General features: G+C 43.5%; 1 protein-coding gene across 1 annotated transcript in view; it reads right to left on the bottom strand.

The window, feature by feature from the left end:
- Positions 1 to 224: 224 nt before the first annotated feature.
- Positions 225 to 26,357, bottom strand: part of TMTC1 (transmembrane O-mannosyltransferase targeting cadherins 1) — a 147,609-nt gene continuing 121,476 nt past the window's right edge. Inside the window, exons 12-20 of the mRNA XM_035345237.1 lie at positions 21,423 to 21,566; positions 13,641 to 13,749; positions 8,005 to 8,107; positions 4,787 to 4,922; positions 4,200 to 4,344; positions 3,693 to 3,830; positions 3,158 to 3,280; positions 1,926 to 2,003; positions 225 to 1,176 (exon numbers count right to left, since the gene is read on the bottom strand). Of these exons, the coding sequence (XP_035201128.1) occupies positions 1,036 to 1,176; positions 1,926 to 2,003; positions 3,158 to 3,280; positions 3,693 to 3,830; positions 4,200 to 4,344; positions 4,787 to 4,922; positions 8,005 to 8,107; positions 13,641 to 13,749; positions 21,423 to 21,566 (1,117 nt within the window). The 3' untranslated portion in view covers positions 225 to 1,035. The remainder of the gene's footprint in view (positions 1,177 to 1,925; positions 2,004 to 3,157; positions 3,281 to 3,692; positions 3,831 to 4,199; positions 4,345 to 4,786; positions 4,923 to 8,004; positions 8,108 to 13,640; positions 13,750 to 21,422; positions 21,567 to 26,357) is intronic.

Here is a 26,357-nt window from a genome sequence, read left to right as displayed (position 1 = left end):
CAGCTATAGCTCATTTTCTGTATCTTTTGTGGGAGGGGGTGAGAACACTTTGACGAAGTGTTTTGTCAGTGTTATCACCATGAGTGGGCTTGGTCCCTGCACACCCATAAAAACCTCCTTAGTACCTTACCAGCCTACCAAATCATCCCTAATCTCTCTGTAGCTTTACTTTACCTCCTACACCAATCAGGTTAGTTATTTTTTTTTGTCTTGTTTGGTTTTTACTGGAGACTGGACAGGAAGACAAGTAATCCTAGAGTTTCCCACTGCCTTTAGATACTTCCTTTTTTTTTCAGCGTAATAATTATTTGGCCTGCAGGGAGAGAGAAAAGGGTAAAGCCATATGATTTTTGACAATATTGGTATCATGAACTGGAATTATTACAAAATGATTATCTTATGAGTAAAACATTCAGCTGAGGTTTTCGCTCAAAGGATCTTTTGTCCTACTTGTACAATTATCCTACTAGAGTGATATTCAGATACTATTTTCCCTTTCCTTAGAATCATTTTCAAATCACATTTAGAGCTGTATGAGTGGCCACCTTTTCCTCACCATCAACCCCTTAAAACCTTTTTATGTGACCATTAGGACAATCTTTCCTGGCTCAAATAGATCTGGCAACACTTGCAACGAAGCCCATCAGTAGTACTTTCTGTGGACAAGGTGAGACTGTTTGAGTAACAGGAGACCTACTTCACCCCACTGCAATGAATGAGTGCTTTGTCTCCATGGCTTCCCCAGTGATAACCATGATATTGGAGTTTTCTGTCCCACCCACACTCCTGGTGTGATTAAAATGGGTTCGGCCTAAACATAAATCTTGAATAAAGGAAGGTTTTCATTTGTTCTCCAGCATGTCCCACAGGAACTGAGTGCCTCCTGTAACTTTGGTCAAACAAGCGTGCATTCAAAATTTGCCTTCCATAATTCTGAGTCCTGTCAAAGTTCCTTCAACATCACTTCAAGCAATAGGCTTCCACCACATTCTTCTCCAAGGAGCACGAGTTTCTTTCCACTGGTATGACTGAATGCTATGTCTGATCTTTCTCCTGGACTTCCTGAAACCGTTTTTCTAAGCGATCCAGTTTGGCCAGATTCTCCTTCAGCAACTTGCTGTTTGGAACCAGCTGCAAAGCTGTCTCATAGTAGGCACGGGCAGTGATGTAGTTTCCCTACAAAGAAAAGGAGTGATAGATCTGATTTACATTCCCTGACATCAAAAGTTCATTGCTTGGCAGTGGGGAAGACCATAATATGAAGCAAAAAATGTTTATAAAACTTGACATTATTAAATAATGGGAATACTTCTTCATTATGAAATGGGTCGCCAAGTACTGTTAGTGTAAATTCGAACACATACGGCACATACGGCACAAAGTAGATTTACAGTTTTCTATTATGTTGTATCAGAAGAGTTAATTTTACTCAGAGACAGGATACCCTGAGAAAGTCACACAATGTGACTCCTTAGGACCCAAATCATAATGATATCCTAAAGTATTCAAAAAGATAAGAAGCCACAGGGCTACCTGTCTTATTTCCATAATTCTATGCCAGCATTCTGCATTAGATATCCTTATTAGATTTATTAGGTGGAAAGGAATTTTAAAGGTTGACACACAGTGACATTTTTCTAAGGCAGGTCAACAATTCATGCAGGAAAACTTTAGAGATGGGCAGGTTGTTCCTTGAAGCCTGCCCTCTCAAAGATATGGGATTTACATTATGTATTCCCAAGCAACCTGGCTGGGAAAATTTATCTGGAGTGAAATAGTTTCCTCCTTTTTGGATAAAATATGCTGGGAGCTCTTACTGGTCATAAACCTGACCAAAGCTGCAGCTCTTGGCAGTCTGAAGCAAGTTTAGCTTTCTGTCCTGAGTAGCAGTCTCGGTAGCTTAAGGAAAAACAATATTGTCATACCTTGATGTGCTCAATGCCTCCCATGTTCATCCAGGCCTGTGCTTGGTCTGGGTTGAGCTCCACAGCCCGTTTATAGCTCTACATAAATACAAAACATTTTTAGGTTAAGAGTCTCAGTCTTCAAACAAAACCAGTTTGTAAAACCAGAAACTAAGTTTCCTCTCCCTCTAAATACCTTTAAAATATCATTTCAAATTCTTCTCATGCACAGTGCACGTGCTAAATTGCAGTGTCTTTGCAGTAGAGGTGACAGAACATACTGCTCCACTGTGGAGCTCATCTCGTGGGTTCTCCCTGCCCACACCGCTGCATGAGGAGCCACATCAACCACTGTGACCCTGTCCTCGCTGCCCTGCACCACTGGGGTCTGCTGCACATCCAGCTCATTTCCCTGGGCAGGTGTCTGCCCCCGACAAGCCATGTCTGGGCTATGGTGCTCCCCATCTGCAAGGCTTTAATTTGGAGCTGGCTGCAAGCCAATACAATACAATACAGCCACCAGCACACAAGTTTCACCAGGACCTGAGGACAGTGCTGTTCCTCCCCATTGTTTCTGCCACAGTACACGGGAGAAGAAGCAACAAGTACCTTGTGGACTCTGACAAACAGCACCATTTTTATGGTGTCACACAGGAAAGGATTCAAGCCAGTATTAGACATCTCTAGGGATATTGAGAATAGTCAGGTCTGTCTCAGTAACATAATTTTCTGTGCTATTATTCAGCGCTAACATAATTTCTGAGCTATCAACCCTCTTGCTCCACAGGATAAGCCAATCTGCCAGCTATTAGTTAATAAGGTGAGATATAATGACATGGTGGGCTCTCACAGGTCTCTGTGCTTTCAGCTGAGCCATCTTGGAGTTGGCCACTGCCAGTGAGAGGGGCTGAGGCAGGATGGACCAAGGGTCTGGTCAGTGCAACAAGACCTAGGCTCTTCCACAGTCCAACCATGACCACATCATTAACCTTTCAGAGCAGGGAGCTCTATTTCCACACTTGAGTAAAAAAGGGCTATTTGTGAAAGGTAGAAAGCAGTCCTCTATTGAGGAAGATAAAAATGCAACAAACTCTGGCAAAGTTGGTTGCTCCATAGCTTTAGCTGTATCACTGATGAACTCATGAGCTCCTGAATCTAACAGGCAGGGTGTGTGCACCATGGACTATTAGATGCAATGAGTTAATTCATCTTTTAACCTATAAAACTATCCATAGGACTTAAAGCAGTCATACCTCAAAAGCCTCATCGAGGCGATTCTGTTCTCTTAGCTGGTTTCCTTTAGTGAAGAAGAGCTCTGATAAGATTTTTGGATCCTTTGGTTTTAGCTGAAGAGCTTTATCTATAGCTTCAAGTGCCTGTAAAAAAGCAAGAGGTCATTGTATCACTGTATTGTGCACTTTTTCCCTTCTCAGGTCTCTCCACCACTAAGGCCTCCCAGTCTAGGAGCCCAAAGAGCAGTAAGTCATCATCCTCCTTCCCGTACTTGCCCCACACTGATATCACATGTGGAAATGGGTATTTCAGATGCCTGTGGCTGATGGGCAGTGGGACTGACAGCAGCACGAGCAGTAAGTGCTCACAGCCTCTGAAAACTACAGTGCTTGGCTTTAGTACTGTTACTTAGATAAACAGAAGGTTTTAGTGGGGAAAAAAAATCTCCTGGGTGTGTGCTAAGATACATGACACCTCTGGAGAAATGGAATGTAAAATTCTACCTGAGCTCTGTATGTGAGCCCTCTGGACAAGGACACCCCGTGGCCACAGTACCTTAGCATAATGTTCCTGCTTGCTGAAGATGGCTGACAGAAGGCGGTAGCACTCCAGACATTCCACATCTTCGCTGATTATATGGTTTGTCATCTTTTCCGCTTCCTTCGTCCGCCCCATCATTGCTAAAACCTGGGCCTATGGGGTCATATTATAAAAAGTTATGATTTTAAGAAGCTCAGCCCTCTAATACACAGTGCTGGTGACAGGCTCCTGCTCTCTGACAAGGCAGGGACTGCTGGTAAGAGCCAGCTGCTCAGCAGCACCTCAGGATGGAAGGAGCAGAGCCCAGCACTGACCCTTCCTAGCAGTAAGGGGCAGGTTGGATTGTCTCCGTTCACAGTCCTGCTCAGCTAGAAAGGCAGTGGCTGAGACACAGGGTGTGAGGTTGGGAGGGGGTGAAGAGGAACGGGAAGGGTGAGAGGGACAGTCACTGGGTGGGTGGGGTGGAGGGAGAGCCAAGCTCTGAGCCAAGCCCTGGCTTGGACGTGCTCGTCCCACACTCACCAGAGCCAGTCGGATCTCTTTGTTTGAAGGCTGCAGAGATGCTGCTTCTCTGTAAACCTGCAAAGCGTCTTCGTATCGCCCCGTGTTATAATACAGAGCCCCCAGTGGGGACAGGATTTCAGCTTTCCGGGATACCTTCAGTGCCCTGAAATTTGGGAAGAAGAGATTTCCAGGTGATGTGGGAATCAGAGCATGCGAGCAAGGTGTGGCTTGCACTGGGATGGAGTGTTACCGGGACAGCACTCACAGAGCAGCTTTGAGCACAGTGGGAATAGTACTACAAAGCTGCTCAAGCCACTGATGTTTCTGTTAGAGCATCCCCCATTCAACAGCAGCAGCGTGCCCTGCATGGGAGCTTGGGAATGGTCCAGGGAAGTCAACACTGCCTGAGTCAGTGCTTTGTTTGCAAGCACTCCCCCCCAAAAATAGCCAAATAAGCAGAAGTAAATTTGATTTCAAATGGATAGAGAAGGTGGGTGGTAAAACCCAAGCATGCACTGATAGATTCGGGTATCACGGGCTCTTTAGCACAGACAAGCTGTGTGCAGGGACAAGGGAAACCTCTGCCTCCCACCTCAAATTCTTACCGCTTGTACCACGCTTCAGCCTCTTTGTTCTGACCCAAGGAGCGGTGAAGCCTGCCCAGGTTTACCATGGCGACGTGGTGAGCTGGGCTCAGACGGATGGCCTGCCTGTAGTGGGACACTGCTCTCTCTGGAGCCCCTGGAAAACAAAAAGGCTGTTAAAGTGGTGCCTCAGAAAAATCCACTGGCAAATTCAGCATGAAGCAATGCTCTGGGTTTCCTTTCAGCTATTACTGCATGCATGGGGACCGTTTTGAGAAAGAAATTTGGGAAGAAGAGATGTTTCCAGGTGATGTGTGAATCAAATCAGACGAGCAAGGTGTGGCTTGCACTGGGATGGAGCAGCGAAGCTCTGCACTCTGCGTGGCACTCACCCCACCACAGTTTTATGGTCCTGGGGAAGGATGAGCATGCCCACAGCAGCAATCTGTCTGGCCACCTGAGAGGGAGAGGACCACCCCAAAGTGGATGTCAGCACACAGTAGGGGTCAGGATGGTTGATGGGCAGAGGCAGGGGAGTGTGAGCACAGATCAGGATGCCAGAAAGGAGGCTGGGCTGTGCAGGAATTATAGCTGTTGCTGGTACAGCACTCACAGAGCACAGCGTTAGTAGCAGTAAAACCTGCTCAAGCCACTGGAGAACCTCTGATGCTGTTGTCAGAGCTCAGCCTTTCTAGAGATTAAGTGTAAGGAAAACTGCTGACAGGCTCCAATATTTGGAGAGAATCCTGAAAAATAGACTCTGCAGGGGTAGGTTTTTGTAAGTTGAGTAACTTCACCAGAAAAAGGCTCCTGACTGAACGCAGCCCTCTATCGTGCTGCAGGGGGGATGTAACCCCTGTGCAGGCTGGGGTCATGTCCCACCTCCCAGGAGAGCATCCTTCTACCCTGGCCCACTGTCTGTGGGTGAGCAGTCAACAGAGACATGGAGAACAAGCCACCCTGTATTCCCCACAACCCCACGAGATCTGCAAATAGCTTCAGCCACTGCAAAACAGAGAACATTCCCTATGCCTCTGCTGCTGGCCCTGCTCAGTCTTTGTGCACTGCTCAGTAGGAATGGGAGTAGCCACCAGTAACAGTTACTTCCCACCTTGGTGCACTAAGCCCAAGACCACAGTGCCTGGATGCCCATTCTGGAGCACGTAGGCACCGTCTCTGTGTTTCAGAGGAGCCATTGGGTGGCACTGCTTCACTGTGAGAAACCCTCTACCTGGGTAAGGTCCTGCGGTCCATGACATCACCAAACACCACAACACGAGACTGCAAATGCCTTGGAAAGCCTATCATAATTCACCAGCGCCCCGTATTTTTAGGAAATGCCAATGGTCAATTTGAATGGAAGAAAGGTGCCAGACCATTCATCCATCAACTTGAGTTCTAGTTCAAGTAGTATATTTTTATTTACCTAAATAATGCCTTTCCTCAAGAGGGATCTTGCAGTGCTTTCCTCAGGCAGAGCCTGCTTACTACTAAATAAATTAATGGGGCACGGTTAAAAATCTCAACATTTCTGTAATGCAAATATTACAATTTTAGCTACAGTGCTGGTTTAATTAGTTTGTACACTCTGTCTGCTGCTACTGCTGAGCAGATGGGAGTTTGGGAAAATCACATGTACAAAACATGCCAAAACAAGCAGCTGGGCAAGCACCTAAGTCCTTAAGGTCAGCCGGTGCCACCCCTGTTCAACACACAGGGGTAATACACGTCACTAAGGGAGACACACTGAGTGTCTATATTCGCTGCCGAGTTATCTAGAGATCCAGCTCTCCAGAGCTGACACTTACTGGAGGCTCTTGCACAAAATCCTGTGAGTTATTTGGAGTGGTGCTTCACACTGATCCCCCCATGCCCCCTGGGGAAAAACGCAGCCTGTGACGGACTCACTGCAAGCCAGTTCCCTTGTGCTTTGTCATGTCTCCAAGAAGGTTACTTATACATCAGGCCCTTAGTTTTGAAATTCAGTGTGGTGGGGTTTTTTGTTTGTTTGCTTCTTGTTTTTCTATTGTTTGTGCGTAGGGGGAGTGCAGTAATAAAACAGGAAAAGTTAGTTTGGACTTTGGCAGGACACACAAGTGCAAAAAAGAAAGCACAATGCACTGCACTTGAACCAAAATTTTTGGTAGGAATAGGGTAGTTTATCTGGGTCAGGAAGCAGAGAGAAGTAGGACTTCAGAGTGCAATTACCAAGGAGTTTTTATTATTTGCACACCTGAATTTTGCCAGGGCACAAATTCAGAGTCTCAATTTCTGTTGTTAATGCCACAACTTTTTTGATTACAAATAATTATTTTGGCTTTCTGGTTATTTCACATTGGTACTCCAGAGGAGTGACGTCTGAGTGTCAGCTCGGAGTGAGGACAGCCAGCTGCACAACGGCAGACACTGCTTTTTGCCATTGTCCTTGCTTCCCAAGCACCACTGGAGCCGGGCACAGTGTGAAAGGGGCAGAAAGGGCAGCAACTACACACTTTAAGCCTACGATACTTCATCATTGAGTCACAGCTCTGTTCTGGAGAGACTTCAGAGAGCAGCTCGGTTTCCATTAGCTGTTTGTCGGTTCAGACTTGGACTTGCTTATAAAGCTGTCAATAAAAGGTGGCAACTGCAGAGGCATTTTTCTCTGTTATATGGATGCCAGGAAGTGCCTGAGTCCACGGAAGTTGGATGGGAACCAGAAGCCCAGAAAAGAAAGGCTTTGTATGTCATTATGGTGCTCCTGAGAAATCAATTAACCCCATAGTATCTTAGGTTTTGTTTTCACAGATGATTGTGATTTAAAAGCCATGTTTATTTTTATAGTAGTGGCACTCAACCTTTAGTCAAAGAGCTGCTTTGTCACCAAAGAGCTGCAAATGCTCCAAAGACCATAATAATCCATTTTGTACTTGATGCTGCTGTGCCTTCCTGGAGAAATAGTGGGATTGTCAGGGTGCTGCCCAGCTCAAACTGAAGAGGACAACTGCCTGTGTGAATATGGTGAGAAACGCTGTAGGAAACATCCAGGCTGAATGCCACCGCTGCACACTAACCGCAGCGACTACGAATTTCAGCACACTGCCATCTCAGCAGAGCAGGGATATTTATTTCCAAGCTACAGTGGAGGCACATCTACTGCTCTGGAAGCTTTAGACACTCTTTTAGAAGTGTACTGTTGAATAAGACAAGCCGAAGCAAATAAGCCTGAGAGAGAAAATCCCCTGTTCCATGTCACTTACCGGTATCAACCAAGAATACTCCGTAGTTGTTATGCAGATCGGAGCTCTCTGGACAATTCTCTATGCCAGCCTTGTAGACCTCCTCTGCTTCCTTCAGCCGTTCCTTAAAACAGAAGGAGATCTCTAAGCTGTGGCAGAAACGGTATTGGCACCATTTGCTGGGTACCTGCATTTTGTGGCAAGGCTCACTTTGGCACTGCTGGTGCCCTTCCTCCCTCGCCACATGGGGAGCTCAGGCCCCAGTTTGCCCCACCAAGCCGCTTACCGGGGAACCTGGCCGTGGCCACTGGCTTCTTGGAAGCCAAAATTTTACCCAGTGGCATGGATGCGATATATCTGCTGTCTGGTACTCCGCAGCAATGCAGACAGCTTTCCCCCATACACTCGCAATTGGAACTACCTGTGAAATACAAATATCATCTGGAAAAGGTTGGGTGGTTTGTGTGCCATGTCAGTGAGCTTCAGCTAGCACGCACCCAGCTGGGAAATGCACAGCGACAGGGGTCATGTTGGTTCTGTTAAGAATCTGTCATTTGGGAGCTGATATATTTTAATTTATTTGTTTAATGAGCATCTTGCTGGCTAACTTCCCCCCTCAGGAGCTCCGCTCTTCGTTCCCTGAGCAGCATGGAAAATACGAGGAATGAAAGCTTGGTGTGTGTGACAGCTGAGGGATGAGGAGCTTGCACAGGGCAATGAGGGGAGCAGAAGGAGGACTGAGGGTGATGAAAGAGTGGGGAAAACCTGACAGTTTCAGATGAAAAACAGGTGTTGTCAATGTGTGAGATGTAGCTCACTGGGACTGATAGGACATGCCACTGCTCTGATTCTCAGATGCACCGAGCCCTTACATTTTGCATAGATCTCAATGAGGTTTGTAGCGCTGAGCATTTCCAAAAAAATGCTGATTTTTTCTTTGGGAACATCCTGCCTATGGAAGTGTCCCACTGACTGTGATCTGTCTAGCCAAAGCTACGTGCAGCCAGGTGTATGTAAACAAAAATCAGGTGTATTACAGAATTACAGAATTTTCTAGGTTGGAAGAGACCTCAAGATCATCAAGTCCAACCTCTGATCTAACACTAACAGTCCCCACTAAACCATATCCCTAAGCTCTACATCTAAGAGCTTGTTTGGATCAAATAGCAACTTAATAAGGTTTCCATTTCCCTCCAGCCAGACGGTACGTGCCAGCTGCCCATGTGCTCACTAGCACCAGATATTGAGATTTTCCTCCCCCCTAAACTCAGAGCTTTGCTGTTAGGGTGCACAGATGGAAAGAAGGTTGTTCACAATGGAAAGTAGCATGGTGCAGAGGGGTGCCAGTTAAGCTTCCAGAGGCAAAGGTGTTTTTTTTCAGTTCTTCCACTTGTGTGGAGCAGAGCAGCCCTATGGTGACAAACCCCACAGCCTCCTCCCAAAGCTCCCAGGCCAGATCAGCCATTTGGGTGCCTGCTGAGGAGAGCCTGGCACCACCGAGGCAGAACTCATAATGCTCAAGAGCTGAATCCATTTTGAAATGAGAGAGAGTCCATTAGCTCCCTGCCCCACCAAAACTCCCTGTGACCGGCTCTGTATGGCCACAAGAAGCTGACAAGCAGCTTGGCCTCAAGTGGACTGTGTGTCCCCAGCTGCATGACCACATCTGTCTGTCAAGGCAGGCCACGAGAAAACACTTTTTGGGAGCCTGGCCCACATCTTTGTGTGAAACAGAGCTGGTTCTGCTGTTCAGCCCAGCTGTGAACTCTCCTTTATTCCCGTCATGCAAATCCCAGCGCGTCCTGGGCTTTCTCTGGATTTAAAGGCTGTACCTGACAGCAGCATGTGGTCTGTAGTTGTTTAAAAGCACGGACTCCGTTCTCACTTCCTATATCAGAACTGGAAAGCTGGAATTAATAGCTCTGGAAGACTATGGTTGATGAAAGCAAACGGTTTGTCATGGTTAAGTGCTTTCACATATACATGATAAAGGTCAGCCGGCAGAAAAGATAGGGTGTGATACAACACAGAAACATTTTTTAAAAGTGATTGAGTTTGGACATTTTGGATATATTTATGTGAATTTGACATCATCATCCTGCAGGGTCAGGAAAAGTGGAGCGATTGTCAGAATTGACTAAAATGAAGAGCAACCTCTTAAGAAAGTACGTGCGTCAGACAGGCATTAACAAGTGTATTTTCAAGAATTTCTCTATTGATTTCTTTTCCACTAATTTTATTTTTCAGCAGAGGAGCACGGCTATGTATGCATACATGTCAGTTGTCTTCATTTTATTTACCAATCATAAACCCAATCTTTATGCAAGAAAAGGCTACATTAAACTGGATTAGCAGCAGTGTCCCATGTCAGAATATTCCCACTCACTGATACCAAGCACTTTTAACATTTTGGTCATGGTTGCATTGCACACGCGTTCGTAAAACACTTTTTTGGCATCTAACACCCTGACCCTGCATGCCTCGGGCTCAGTGCAAAGTCTGGAATGACTCCTCTGACAAAGCGCCTGCTCTAAGTGCAGTCAGAAATTGAGAAGGGTGGGCCCATCTTTTTCTGCCAGAGCTTTCTCCCTCGAAGCCTCTCTTCTTAGGAGAAATGCTGTAAATTCATCAAGGCTTGATTCTCATTAACACTTAATAATGCCGCTTCCAGACCTTCATGAAACATTCATCAAGCTCACAGAAGTCAGAAGACTGGCTTAAAAAATGTATGAGATTTTTATGATATTAAAAAAATTATGCATGTGAGGATCTCTCAGTTAAACTCCAGGGTTTTTTTTTTTTTTTTTTTTTTTTTATGACTTGGATTTTCAGTCTGGGTATGTCTGAGTAGGCTTGCTGCTGCAGCTAAGTGGGTTAAAAAGTTTCTTTTTCTTAGTGTAGGCTGATATTCTTACCAAACAAAAACCAAAAAGCAAAAAACCCCAAACCTTGAGCCCACAAACTAGGAGGGCCTGAATAAAGCCATCAAGTAGCATGAGACAAGTGATAAAGCTGCAAGAGCTAGGAAGGTGCTGCTCCAGTGCCTCAGAGTAAACCCAGGGGAACCACAGTTACAAGGGGCACAGCACCGGCAAGCAAAAACATTAAACAGTTGATTTCTGATATTAGCACCACTGAAGTGATCACAGAAAACAACAATACCTTGCGACTGAGTTACGCTATTAAGCAGACAGCAGTACAATGGGAAAAGCAGACAAGCCAAACTTTTATAGAGCATGCAGGTGTTTTTGTTTGTTTGTTTGTTTGTTTTCCAGGTGGGGCTCTGACTTCAGAATCAACTCACAAGGAGATAAAAAGGCAATGCCAGGGAGTAGCACCCTAATACCCCCTGGTGTGTGAGAGTTGCCTCTTACAGTATGTTTTACAGCTATGGCCAGAAAGGCACCCTAAGCTGTATTGTAGACTCGTGGCCTGTAAAGTTACAGGGGATCATACTGTGCATGACTGATGAAGGCAATTCCAACACAAGGCAATCCTGACACCCCATCCCTGGAAGTGTTCAAGGCCAGGCTGGTTGGGGCTTTGGGCAACCTGGTCTGGTGGGAGATGTCCCTGTCCATGGCAGGGGGCTGGGATTGGATGGTCCATGCAACCTGGTGTAACTTCTTGCATATTGCCCAGCATCACAGATACCCAAACGGTTGTAAGATGAACTCTGAGCCACAATCCAAAGGAAAACCAGGTCTGTAACTTTTACCCTACTTGGAAGGTATTGCTTGGACCAATAGGAAAACCCCAAACTGAAAAACAGAATCCTGCTTCTCCCTTCTGGCACATATATCATCCTCTGAGCTCGAGATGTCAAAAATTTCTGCCTGTACCCCTCCAGAAAGCACATAGCCTCAGGCAGCAGCAAGTATTTGTAGAACGCCTACCGAGGTCACTAGGATGGGTGTGTGAGGAGGAGGTGCACAATCAGGTAGGCATCTGCTGTGGCTGAACATGAGAAGGTGTTAAAAGCCTGCAGGAAATCGTTATTTTCTGAGGAAACTGTACAAACTATCTTTTCTTCCCTACCACTTACTCAAGTCACAAGAGGATGAACGATCTATACATAGAGCAGATGAATTATTGCTGGACTTACTAATGGCATTGGCTTTGGGCAGAAGGGCTTGAAACTCTACAGTGGTTTTATTGTTCTGTTGATCTTATAACTGGTGGATCTAAATAATAATTTCAATTAATATTAAAATCAGGTATTACTGCAGACGAATCATTTCTTATAATTGCAGGAGACTCTTCATTGATGGGCTTATTCAAAATACAGTTCCCATTCAACAAAGTTCTTCTTTCAATTCATATAATATACTTCTAGGTCCCTGCAGCTGATATTGGCAATATTCAAACATTTAAAAGTCAATGAAAAAGGAAAATAAAATAGCACATCTTTCAGTAACCCACATATACCACGGGTGAATTTTGCAGCGTCTACACGATTGAACCCTAAACCAGAACAAGACCTTTGCTTATAGTTTTGCTGAAATATATCTACTTGTGGAGAGAAGATTTAATTAACCAGACTAGCGGAAAATAGTGAAAGACGATACTCCATTGCTATGTCTGTATTTGCATTTTGGCAAGCTTTCATTTAAGAAAGTTTTAGCATCCCATGCTATGGAACAGTTAAGATCTGAAAACATGGGGACAGAAAAAAACAGTTTTCAAAAGCTTAGTAGAAGCTTGCTGGAATTGTGCAGGGGACCTCATCATGCAGCCGTATAGGGCCAGAATGGGGCCAGTGGTTGTTGCTGCAGTCCAGGGGAACAATGCACAGCATCCCTCATCTCCAGCATTCTTGGAGAAAAGCAGGGCTTTGTGATCTTGACGTGGGCACCCACGCTATATGTCTACTTTTGAACTCAATAATTTTGTGCCTCAATTTCCCTTTTCTTCTGCGGAGACACTATTTCACCTCACAGGGACCTTCTAGAAATAAATTACCTCACTGCAGTGAGTGGCAAGCGCCCCAAGTAATGAGCATGGTAAAAAAAAAGCCCAAGAGGAAATGAGTAATCCCGCCTCCAGAGCACATTCTGGGCCCTGTGCAGTAAATAAGGCCTGGGGGCACATATCCAACAATGAGGTTAAATAAAATACCCAACAGCTGCTCATTAACAGCAACATAAAGCAAGGGAGCCTCTCCACCCCCAGTACATGATCATCTACCGTGGTAATTAGGAGCTTTATCCCAATGGGTACATGCAAGGGGCAGAATTCAGAGGCAGAAATTCTAAGCAGAAACCTTGTTTCCGGCTTTTTCTAGCTTTGGAGGTCTTATAAATCTCAAGGTTATCTACGTAGGTTTGTGTGTTTTGGGGGGAAGTACTCACCTATTGTGCTGTCATAGCATTCAAGGTGCAATGGGTATGCACTCAACTTTAACAGTGATGTAACTCAGAGCCACACCACAGAGGTGTAATTTCTCAATGAGAATGAATTGCCTTCTTCCTATACTGAACAAGTCATCTCTAAAGCAGCCCAGCACAACTCTCCGGATAACCACAGACAGGACTGTGCACTTCACTGCCATGCGTGTGAGGTGTGAGCACTTCCAAGGCTGTGAAGGAGGCATTGCAATTGCAGCATCAGTGCACCACCCTGCAAGAGGAACGAGAGCCTCGAATGATACTCATTACCTGTTCAGCCAACAGCGAGGCCAGGCTTGAGTAAGCATCTGCGAATTCTGGGCCATATTTGATGGAGTCCCTCAGTAACATTACAGCCTCCTCCTTCTTTCCTTGGGACCTGCACGCCGGGGAGGGAGGGGAAAAAAAGAAGTTAAAGCTCTTTAGCAGCATGTTTAGGTCACACACTGATCAGCTACTTCAAAGAGATATAAAAAACTCTATCTTGTTCAATGAAACTGAATAATTCACTCGTGCCTCCTCTCCCCAGTGCATGGACCCAGCATCTCCTCATCCATACCAAACCTCTCTGCCTCTCCCTGTGAAAGGGGGTCAGCACTCTGGTCACTGAGTACACGCTAAATTTTGCTTGCTTGCTGGCACATGCTCTTTCCCCATAGAGGATGTTGATGGCTCTGGTGCACAGGGTCACTGCACTGATTCCCCATTTTTTATTTCAATGGCAGGCGTGCAAAGGACATGTGCACAGGCACTGCCCCTCTCCAGCTCTGGTGCTCACAAGCAGAGCACGCTGTTTTAAGCTAATCTGGGCTCTTTCTCCCATCCCTGCTGTAAAAGCACCTCTCCCTTCCCAAAGGAGGAAAGACTGAAATCGGCTACATCTGTAAGGAGCCAGGGAGAAGCAAGCGGGTCACTCACTGGGGAAAGAAGACACACAAATATTGAAGTCACATCTGTAGAGATGAAGGAACTCATCCTACCTCATGCCAGGGCGGGAAATGTGCTCACCAGGGCAACTCATTTCTCAGCAAATTCTGAGACTTTTTGCTCTTCGCATCATGGTTTCATTATGCTCCTCTCCGGAGCTGGGAGCACACAGGTTTTAATGAACCTGCTGTTTGGTCTGCTGTTCTGACGACTGCTCACACTGAGCATTATGCAACAAACCCAGCAAAGACAAAACACCCCCAAAATACTGAATTTCTCAATCTCACACACTGAGGAGCAAAACGTATTTTGCTCTATCAGGCAATCAGCACGGGCCACAAGCTCTGTCTGTTAAGTGATAAATGTTAGATTTTGTAAACTTTTCCAGTCCTACTGCAAATCTACTCTCAGTATTTCTCTTCACTGAAAATAAATCAGTAAATCAAGTTGAGAGCTGGCTACGCTAATGAGATAGACTTTTTTCCAGCATTGCTCTGCGCTTACTGCCTTGGAAAAAGGAAAAGTTTTCCTGAACAAAAATCTGTGTTTATTTATTTGAGCTACAATTTCACCAGTATTGCTCTGTATTCCTTTCCTTGGAAAAGTTAGAAGGTTTCCTGAGCAAACATCTAACGATGCTTAGTGGGACTGGAACAACATTTTCTTTGTGCTGGGTGTACAACGAGTATGAATAGCAGGGCTTACAAAAAGAAACAAAGGGCTGTGGAACACAGAAAGTATGTGAACACCTTGCTGCTTTGGCCTTAGATTTCATCTGAGTGACAGGGTCAAGTAACCAGATCTTGTTTATAAGGTGCAAATTTCAGCTGATAATATATGTGGCTTTGCAGATTTTTTCCCTTTCTAGTTATATAACTTGAAGAATATTTTGCCTGTCCATTACGCTAAGTAAAAACAGTTGTGCTAGTCTTTTTCTTCTTCCAGTGGTGCTCCATATAAATTACATGAATGAAGCAAAAACAAATAAAGAACCACTTTTCCCCTACACTAATTAAAGACTAGCTAGCTTGTCAATTTATAAAACTTTTGGATTCCTTGGCTGGAGTTTCATGACACATTTTTATAAATCAAAACCAGATGACTGCTTTATAAAGGTATTGATGTTTGGCAAAAAAATGTAGGAAATGCCAGCTACAGAAATAAAAGGATTAAGCGATCCACTCAGCAGTAGTAAAAGTTCCCATTAACCACAAACATGCGCTAGGAACATGGGGCAGTCCTCTTAATTACTCTTTTTTTTTTTCTAAATGGCCTTTTTTTCGTTTGATCCAAGAACAATGTTTGTCTCCTGAAAGTGGGGGTAGAGAGAGAAAGATTATGGCATCTTTTTATGTGACAGACTGAATTATATTATAAAAAGCAGATCCAATGGTTTCTCAGAGAGCTCAGTCCTGCAAGATACTGACTGCTCTGGCCAAGCACTTAAACACGTACTTAACTTTTATGTATGCAAGTCGAAAATTAATTACTGGCTGAAGTGCTTTTCTGGACCAAGGCCAACATATTCAGCACTTTGCTGAATCGAGGATCGAGGCCATAGCTTATATAAATCTCATGCAATTTGGGAGAACACCGAGTGTTGGGTGAGCAGTCTGATACACTAATTTACCACAAACCGGGGATCTGCATCAGGAAAAACTAGGTAATATATACCTTCAACATGACAGAGAGAGGAACAAATTCAACTGACACAAGGAGTCTATGATCACTTAATCCAATTTTTCCCCAAATTACCTTGCCTTACAATCCTTGCAATGCCCTCCTCTGATTCCCACTTCCACTTGAGCCTCCAGCCTGCCCTCCACAATCAGCATGGTCGAGCCGAATGCAAGACATAGCTCTTTCCACCTGGAGCATCCCTTGCATATTTTTGCAAGTGCCCTGCAGTTCGAGACGCATCAGCCTAAACTATCCTGCAGAAGCCTGGTCATCCACGGGGCTGCGAGTGGGCTATTGGGACTGGAGTAAATTTTATTCACAACAGAAACAGTAACCTAGGAATTAGTGCTCTAGAGGACTTCTTAATTTTCAAGATTTGTTTTATAATGTGAAGTTAGTTTGACTGCATTAAATCCGGAAACACAGAACTCAGTAAGGGCTCCACAATTGTTCTGAACAAGTTGTCTTGGTTTTACATGATAATCCTTGGGGAGCTTGCAGTGTGTAACTGCCTGTCTGAAAGGAAATCTCTAAGCATGTTCCACTCCCTAGGTTTAAACCAATTCAGACAATTTAGATGCACTCCTTTGGTTTTCATCTGCACTATGTGGATGACACCAAAGCGGGGTGTCATCCACACCCCAGCAATACACTGTAAGGCCAGGTTGCTTTTCAGAGGGACCAGATTTGACAGAAAGATCATGAAGTTCAGCAAAAACAAATTCATGTCCTGCACCCAGAGTGGGATAACCCTGTGGACCAGCACAGGCTGGGGGAAAATGGCGGGGACAGCAGCTCTGTGGGGATCCATTGACCATGACATTGACCATGGTGAAGAAGGCCAACAGTGTCCTGGATCACTGGGTCCGGGGAAGTGATCCTTCCCTTTTATACATTTGTCAGACTACATTTGGAGCAATGTCCAGTGTTGGGATCCTCAGTGCAAGAAAGGCATGGACATACTGGAGAAAGCCCAACGGAGTGCTACTAAGAAGGTCTGTGCTGGAGCACATGTTGCATGAGGAGATGAATGAGCCACGTGTGCAGCCTAGAGGAGAAGGCTCAGGGTGACTTCACTGCTGCCTGAAACTACCTGGGGTCAGAGGATACAGAGAAACCAGAGCCAGACTCTTCTCATAGGTGCACAGTGACAGGATGAGAGACAATGGACACAAGCAGGAACATGGGAAACTGACTACATACAAGGAGAAATGTTTTGTACCATGAGAGTGATAAAACATTGGAGCAGGTCACCCAGAGACATTGTGGCATCCCTGACCTTGGAGGTGTTCAAGATTCAGCTGGACACAGCCCTGAGCAATGGGATTCAATCTGACCTGCTTTGAGCTGCGAGCTTGACTAAGTGATCTCCAGAGGTTCATTCCAACCTAAGTTACTCTTTGATTCTATTGTAAACTTGACACTGCCAGAGCTTTTTGGTTTTGTTTCCTTATTTTTAAATGAGCTAGAATGTGCACGTGACACTGATGTATAACTTCAGCACTTCGTACAACACGGAGTATTCTGACCAGAGACAATCCAGAAAGCCAGATGCAGCATCACTGCGTGTTATTGCTCAGTCTGCTTCTTTGAATAGAAGGGAGGAATGTTTCACTTTCTGAAAGATCTCAAATCTCAATACACATAGTATCTATCTGATGTTTTCCAGTGTCTTCAGACAATTACGTAAGCCCATGCTAGCACGTTATATATCCAAAAGGCTGTATTAGAGAGGGTAGACAATCCTCCTTTCTCTGACTAGATGGGTTTGTTGAACTTGGACTCAATCAGGGCAACAAATGCACAGGACACCTTGTGTTACTCTACATTCTGAAGAGAAGCAGTCGTTTGAATAAACTCAAGATCTCAGGGGACATTGTTTCTAGGCACTTCACTTTCTCCTTGAAAATGCAGCCATAACACTCTCAAAACACGTAAGAGTTATGAGGCTTTTCTTCATAAGAAATGCTGCATTGAATATTAGAGCATAGAGACAGAGAATATAGTAAAGAGTAGGTTCTCTCCCATTCTGCAAAAGAAAGCTGAGATCCTAAATATTTACTTCAAATGTTCATAATATTTTATTTCTTGTCTCTTCACAGAATAGGCCAGGGGCTATAAATTTATGTGAGGTATTCTGAATGATACATATTTATCTCAGTTTTTCAAGCTGTAACTCAACAAAACTGAATCTATATAGAGGAGTTAAATATTTATATAACAGGAAATATTGAAGCAAAATGAAAGAAAGCAGTTTCAGGCTAGGCTGCTTGGGACCATGAAAGCAGAGAACGAGATTTCTCCCTTTTAGGCAGGTCATCTTCTGGGGCTGTTTTAACTACTAAATTCATCTGCATTGTTTAATTATCCACTGCCCAATATTTATAGCAGGCAAGAAAATGATGACATACAGCTTTATTTTAGAATAAGTAAACAAAACCAGAGGCTTATTCAGACTTTATCCTGCAATGGTTCCTGAGAACATTCATCTTCTGGCACATAGCTGTCTTCATCATGTGCAAACAGAAAATGGAATCTCTCTTTTTCATCTAGGGTATCCACAGGAAAAAAAATAAAAATAATAATAATAAAAAAATAAATAAAAAAAATAACCCGAAATTTCCACTCTGTTGTCCAAAACAATTTTCTAGTCAAGCTTAAATCACAACATGCTTGAACAGACAGCTTGTAGCCAGGGAGTAATGAGCAGCAGATAGCCACATGGGAACAGCAATCCCATCCTTCCAAAACCCTGGAGTTCCCCTTTCAGCACTCCAGAGGTAAAATCTAGTACCTGCAATTGGATTTCCACACTGTGAGCAGGAGTGGGTGTACAGAACTTGGCAGAATCTGACAGAAAATTCTGTGCCAGGCCATTTTGTTATGTGTCCCAGTACAAGTAATGCTGTTACTGGACATGCCTTGGGTGGTGCAGGTGTGGCTCTTCCTGATCTGTATCAGGTATACTCACCGAAGCCTCTGTAAAGAGGACAGAAAATCCTTTCATCTCTTGACCTTTTATCCTTTCTCTGCCCTAAGTTTAAAAATCAAAACACCCTTCATAATGTCTCACTGCACAGCTGGAAATTAGTATCTGCCTGCAATATTCTGCAGATTTTCATTCATTACCCAGATTATACTAGCATTTAGCATCTGCAGAATACTGCTTGCCCTATATACACAGCACAGAACTGGTCTCTCTTTCCAATAGATCACAGTCTCCTATACGGTTGAATAAAAGGATAATTTGGTAGAAAATGCACACAACATCAAAATTATAGAAATAGGGGTCTTAAAATCTCTGCCTCATTCTCATGTGGTCATCTCACGTCACCTCATGCTCTCTGCAAATTTGAGGCATGATCCAGGAGAGGTGCTAGCAAGGGGGTTTGCGCTACCGTTTTAGGGGAGACATTTATATAAGATCTGCTCACACAGCATCTGCTTTACGCATGTGCTAATCCCTCCACCACAAACTCTACCTGGTTTTGAGCAGCTTTTTTAAGAGATAAACAGAGAGATGAGAATATCATTTCTATTATAATTAATACTGTGTGTGTGTCCAGGTTTGGATTGCTTTGGAAACCTAAAATAAGTTCACAAAATAGGAGTAAATGGGCATGGGGAAAGAGGAGAATAGAACCTGAGCACTTTCTTTTAAAGAGTTTAGCAGAAGTATCATACACCTTTAACTTAGCACTATATGTGGCACAACAGAAGGACGAAGAACACACAGAATTTGATGAGACGCACAATAACTTAAATATCACTTTAGGAAAAACATGACATATTGCACACAAAACAAAACAAACAGCAGTTCTAAGACAATTTCCCACATGCCTCCTTTGTGCTTTGCCAGGGTGACAAATCTAGTTTCTACCCATATGCTAGGTCATATGAGCCCATCAACTTGCCAGATTTAAGCATTATTGACATGGAACATCCTGATGCTGTTTCTGGCTTATGTCCTTTTGTATTAATATTTCATATTAAAAAAAAAAAAGGAATAGTAATTAAGACAAATGTGATGGATTAAAAGGACTATATATTTTTTTTAAACAGCATTGCCACCTAAGATTAATTTCAATCAACCAAATCTCATGAATAATACAAAGACTTTCAATTTCCTTTGTAATAAGGCTGTCTTTACCATTCTTGTATTTCCAGTAAAGCATTAACCTACCTTTCTACACATCTGCCATATTTTAGCCCCAAACCAACAGATTTACTTGTAATATTACTCTGGCAACTTCTCTGTTACTGAATGACCAGGCAGAACTTCAGCAATCCGCTTAATATCCTTCACATAAACTCACACTTGAAGTGACATTTCAGAACCAGACAGATCAAGCGTGTTTTGATGAGACTGCCACTTTATAACCAGCCCAACACTAAAGCCCAATTTGCTCTGAAGGATTTACCAGAGACTTGTTACTAGTAATATCCCTTTACAAAATAGATGCAGTTTATATCAGCAGAAGTGTCTTTTTACTGCTGTTGTTTATTCAGTTCTGCTAGAAAAAGAATGGAAAAAAAGAGGGAAGGAGAAAGGAAAAGAATAGAGGAAAGAGAGGAAGGGAAGGAAGAGAAGGTAAGGAAGGAAGAAACCCAACCAATGTTATCTTGACAAAAACATGGGTATTTTTTGCAGGTGCAAAAAAGCAAGTGGAGGTACAGAGATTTTTGTTTGTTCATTTTAATTGTACCTCTGACAGATCTTAACATAGCGGCAAAGCTTCTCTTGTAGATTGAAGTTCAGCCTTTAGATATGGTTAGTCAAATTAATTTGCATGATTATGATTGCTATTCTCCTTGCTAAAAGCTAATGCTCTAAATAACAATGAGTCAAATGAGGAACTGATCAACTTGTCTTCTAGCTCAGTAAAGTAACCACGCAGGGATGTAAACCAGCTTTCCCCTCAAATCCAGATGCACCCCACCCCTTGAAATGGGATGAACCTTCTGCCCTTTTGAGCATCTCAAGAGTTATGTATTTATGCCTAAACTACACATCTGACCTTCCAGCTACAGCTAATGAGGAGAAGTGGGAACTTGCAGGGAGGGATTTGCTGGATATGTGTTATTCATTAGATCTGTATCAAATACCTGCCTTTGAACAACATGGCTTGCTCCACTGGAAAGGTTTACATGTCTCCACTGAGATGGAAATCCCAGGTGACTGGTTTGGATTTAGACACCTCATTTTTTGATGCCTGATTTGGAACAAGTGAATGCCCTCCAGCTGAAGCATCGTTGTAAACAGCACCTGAACTGACCTGGCAGACAGCATAAGGATATCCAGACTAAGCCTTGTCTCTGTGCCAGCAGCCTTGGCTGCCAGTAAGAAATAGCACCATTCCTTCACCAGTTGGCAGAAACCCTACTTTGGTGACGTGCATATGGAGGATCTGGATTTCCTTGGCCCCAGTTCTGCGTTCAACTTACTTGAGCAGGTTGCCGAGATTGAAGAGAGCTCGATTGTGTTGAGGGTTTAACTGAAGGGCCCGTCTGTAGTAGTCCTTTGCCTCCAAAACGTCTTTGGTCAACGTCCCCAAGTTGTTGAGAGCACTTGCATGACGAGGGTACAGTCTGGGAAAAAGGAAATAATGAATTATGCACACTCATTAACTGACACACATAAAGCTCAGGTCACTAGCTCCACCATCACTGTGCTTTGGCACTCTGTACAGGGAAGAATGTCAGCTAGAAAATGCCATCTTCCCTTAATTTGCTGCAGGTCCTGATGGGATCATGAGGAACCTTCTCAACTCCCAAAGAGACTGTAAATCAGATCTTCTCCTACAGTTCCTTTATGCTTCCAGGGCAGAAGAGAACACTCAACAGCTCTGAAAACCTATTTTACCCTCCTAGTAAGAGGCAAAATGAGTAGAGCAGCCTGAACATTTTTATTCAAGATGCTTATTGAATAAGTAAGAAATACTTAGTCAAAAATGTTTCCATTATAGATGTGTTTTGACATATACAGAAACCAACACAACACTGCTTAATTGTGTGCTTTTTAATCTGTTTCCAACAACAAAAGTGATAATAAAAAAGGGCAAAGTGAAACTTGAAATCAGCTGTTGAATAATGTTTTCAGGACCAAGCAAAAATATCAAAAAATCTGGAAACAGACTGCTTAACAATATGAATTTCCTGAGTTTTTGTATTTTTTTAACACCCAGTTCTTCTTTTAACTGATCAGAAATTTACATCTACCCATTTCAGTTTAACATTACACATTGGGCCCAGTGTACCTCTGTTAAAATTCTCCATGAATTAAGAAGCACTTTGTGGTCCACTCAGCTGCTTCTATATTCAGGCAAAGTCGTGCTCCTGCATTAACGTTTTGGTTTGTAGGTTTTTCACCAGAAAACGCCAGTGGTGAAAATGATCCAGGGCAAGATTTAGCATCCAGGACCCTCTGGATCACATATGGGTGAAAACTGAGGTCCATTCTGATAATGAAACAAATAGAAAAGGGTAGCCCACAGAGGGGGAAAGCTGGGAGACCAGCTGTGCAAGAAGGGTGCAGTGTCCCCTCTGATGCTCTGGTATGAAATGCTGTACAGGTGCCTGCCCACTCAACTTCTCCAATGGACATTTTATTCGTGATAGGGAGGAAGCGAGTTAAGAGGGTCAAGGCTTCCGTTTGAGAAGGCCCGATCACAAATCCCTCTGCTGCTGCACGTTTTCTATTTCAGACCAGGACAAGTCATTTGGCAATTCTTTGCCTCAGGTCCCTGTTGGTAAACTGTGGATAACAGCTTTGTAATTCACGGGAGAGAGATGTGGATAATGACATTAAAAGTGCTTGGCTATGATAGCCCAGGGTACGGCACGAGGAGGGGCATTTAAAGGAAGAAGAGATTAAGACTATAAAGCGGTCTAACTCTAAAGTTTGAGGCTGTTTCTAATCTAAGAATTTCCATGGGTTTTTTTGTTCTTTTTTTTTTATGTGTGTGTGTGTGTGTTTTTTCCTTGAGTTTTTCATTATGTCAGTTCAGCCATGGGATTTTCTGTACTTAAGTACCATGAATAATTTAGCATTTTATACACTGCTGCAACACTTGTATCAGTCACATTTTCAGTCCACGGCACATAAGTGATTCTGGCAGGGTCTTATTAGGGGGCGCAGCCAGGAACACACGAGGGAACTCCGGGAGAAGAGGACGTGTGCCAGTAACAAACTCGGGATATTTCCTACAACTAAGCAAGAAAAAGGTTTTCCACCCAACACTAAACATAGCAGGCAAGGATTGCAAAACCACATAGTGGAGGAGAGAGAGTGTTCAAAGATGCCACCGCATATATATATATTTAGAACTTAGCCTATTATTCTGACGACGGATGAATGTAACAAGCACCACTCAACACACCTAACGGCCACAGGCTCTGCCAACATCCCTCACGTCCAGATAAGCACCCTGTCTCTCAGAGGTAACCACTTCTGCTGCAAAGCCCCAGATGCAGCTTACAGGTACTAGCCACAGCCCTGAGTATCGGCGTTGTCCAGCGACACAACCGTTCACTACACTACCTGCATTCACTGCTCAAGTGATTTCTGAAGAGATCCTTCACTGATTTTGTTACAGAGGAGTAAGAAATCCAAGGCGAGACTGCAGTTGTCACAAAAATAGCATCGCTTCCTACCAGTGAAGCTACACTGAGTGTCTGAAGCACTTCTGGATGTGAAAAGCTGCCTGTACTTGGAGAAGGGTCAGTGAAAGACAAGGCGATGAGGGTAGGGTTTGAATCTTACCCTGGCCCTAAAATCCACTGTCCAACTAGGCCAAGCCTCCCCAGATGAAGCAGACAGGGGAAACCTTCCTCAGGAACAGCAGGGAAGCAATGGAAAGGCCCAAGCTTGCTTGCTCTTTGCTACGTGGGATGCAGATCTGTGTGATACCTTGACCAGGATCTTAAGTGAAGCACGTCCTATCTACCTTCAGGCAAATAACCAAGGGCTCAGGCTTGTTTCCCATTTCTTCCACAGGTTTTTGACATTATTTTCAAATAAAAAGATTTGGGAGTCATATTTTTGAGCCTTTTTCTCCATTTGGCTATGATAAAAGCCAAGCATCACTTTTGTCAGTACTGATGTATAAAAAAAGCTCTAATATCTGACAAGAAGTCACTTGATGTATGAGTGGGCAGAAGTATTTCAGACAATTCTTGGGAAAGTCAGAAACAGATTAATATTTTACAGCCCTAAACCTGATGCGTTTGCTCGCAAACTTTCAGGAATTTATTCTGCTCTTGGCCTCTACTGCTCCCATGACATTTTAGGCCCAGAAGATTTGCTTGCACCGATTTCGAGAGGACTGAAAATTCATAATTAAAAAGAGAGCACTGATTTCACCTTTACACTGCACGGTTTTGACCAGCAGCTCCATAAATACACTTCTGAGCTCAGCGCTAAAACCTCTTGACAGCAAATCACAGGATGCAAACCCATCTCCCCTGTATCCTGGGCTCTATTTCTTGTGTTTTACATTTATTCCTTACATCTCATTGCCCTTTCCAAGGAATATAAGTGAAAAAAAAACAGAACCTCAACTGGCATAAATTGTCAGCTTAAACCAGCTTAGCATCTGGCCTGCAGAACTTACAACATTTACAATTTTACATATCCGAACAAATGTTAAGAGAAAAATCCGAGCACAGCGAGATAAGGCAGTGGTGTTGGGCTTTTCCACTGGGGTTCAGTTTTTAAAGTTTTTATTGGAAAATTACTTCATTATGGCAGTAGAGCAAGATGCCACTCAAGTGAGCTCAGCGGAGAGCATAACCATGCCCAGGGACAGCATCACCTCCAGTAAATTAACCAGAGCCAGCGCCTGGGCCCATCAGCATCCGCGCTGTTTATTGCTGCCATGATCCCTACCAGGTTTACACCACTCTCAAACTGTTCCCAGGAGTGGGCCAGGGTTGAGCCCAAACCAGGGTCTGGTCCCAAAAGCCAGCTTGGCCTCAGCCCCTGTCTCTCAGATGCTGGCAGGCTGATTTATGCCAGTTGGCCCCAAGGCTAGAGACTGGGGCCCAGACCCTTTTTATTTATTAATATGGCATTGACTAAAGGACTAATGGCCTTACTCAGGCTGCCCTCCGTTCATGCACACCCACTGCTGTTAATAGCAGCTTCCTGGGGATAAAAACAGAGTAGAACAAAGTCTTGTGGCTGGATTTACAGAACATCATAAAACTTGACCACAGGTGACTAATTAAAGCAACGTTTACTAAAGAAAATGTTTCTGCAAAATTTGCAGATATACCTTTTGCAAAGTGTTTTGCTTTTTGCTGTATCTGAGCTATTGTTTTAATGAATGGAAGCATGTTTACTTTTTTTGTTGTTGCTCATTTTTATGCTATTGGGAGGGTTGTGCTGTTTTTTGAGGCTTTCAAAATTGGTCCCAATGTTTCCTGATGCCTACCTTGACTGTAAGTTCTCCGATGCAAAGACTGTCTGTTCCCCACAGATATTTATTTTTCAGAGGAGTCAGAAACACCTTACCATGACAAGGAGGTCTCAAGTTAACCTGGAGTCTCTTTCATGCCACAATAACAACAATACTCAGAGCCCAGACTTTGTTTTACAAATAGCTGGGACACTCAGAAGTTGCAAAGAATCAGTTATTATAACGTATATGTTGTTTTATGACTTCTCTTAAGAAACAAAGCTTTTTGTCTGGACACACACAGAGCTGTGTTTTCCTTGCCACCACCATTGATAATGGTACCGGTCTGCAGGCAATATCCTTCTTGCTATGCATCTGATTAAGAAGAAATTCCTTTAGGCTTCACCTAATCAAATGCAAGTGCTGCATTATTTATGAAAGAAAGCTGAATTTCATTAAACTTATTCCACAAGAAGCAGTTCATGTAAAAAAATCAATTTCTCATTTCTTTCAGAAATCAGAATAATTTTCTTTCAAAAGCTACATTCACAGGTAATTATTATAGAAGTTTTGAAACAGCAGAATTACATAAAAATGAAAAAAAAAAAAAAGAGAGAAACCAAGCCTATATATTTTAAAGTATATTTTAAATCAGACTGGGATTTCATTCTAAAGAGAAGACAAGTGGGATGTTTCCTTGTTACAGAATGAATAATTCAGATGATTCCTCCAGTGCTGTATCTGCAATTGTCAGAATAAATTTAAACAGCTTTCCCTTTAACTATTACAGGTATACACTGCACAAGAACTCCTGTTAATAATTATCCCCACTTCTTTTAGGCTAGCAAAATTCTCTCTAATACCATTGAACAAAAGCCTTATTGACTTGCACAGTCAAGAGATTTCTAGTTTTGTAAGAAGATACCAGGCATAAAACATTTACAGTCATCAAAATGCTGAAGACCACTTATTTTGCTTTTTA

This window comes from Oxyura jamaicensis, chromosome 1, assembly GCF_011077185.1.
Source record: "Oxyura jamaicensis isolate SHBP4307 breed ruddy duck chromosome 1, BPBGC_Ojam_1.0, whole genome shotgun sequence".
NCBI lineage: Eukaryota > Metazoa > Chordata > Aves > Anseriformes > Anatidae > Oxyura > Oxyura jamaicensis.
This window is presented reverse-complemented; position numbering and strand designations above follow the sequence as displayed.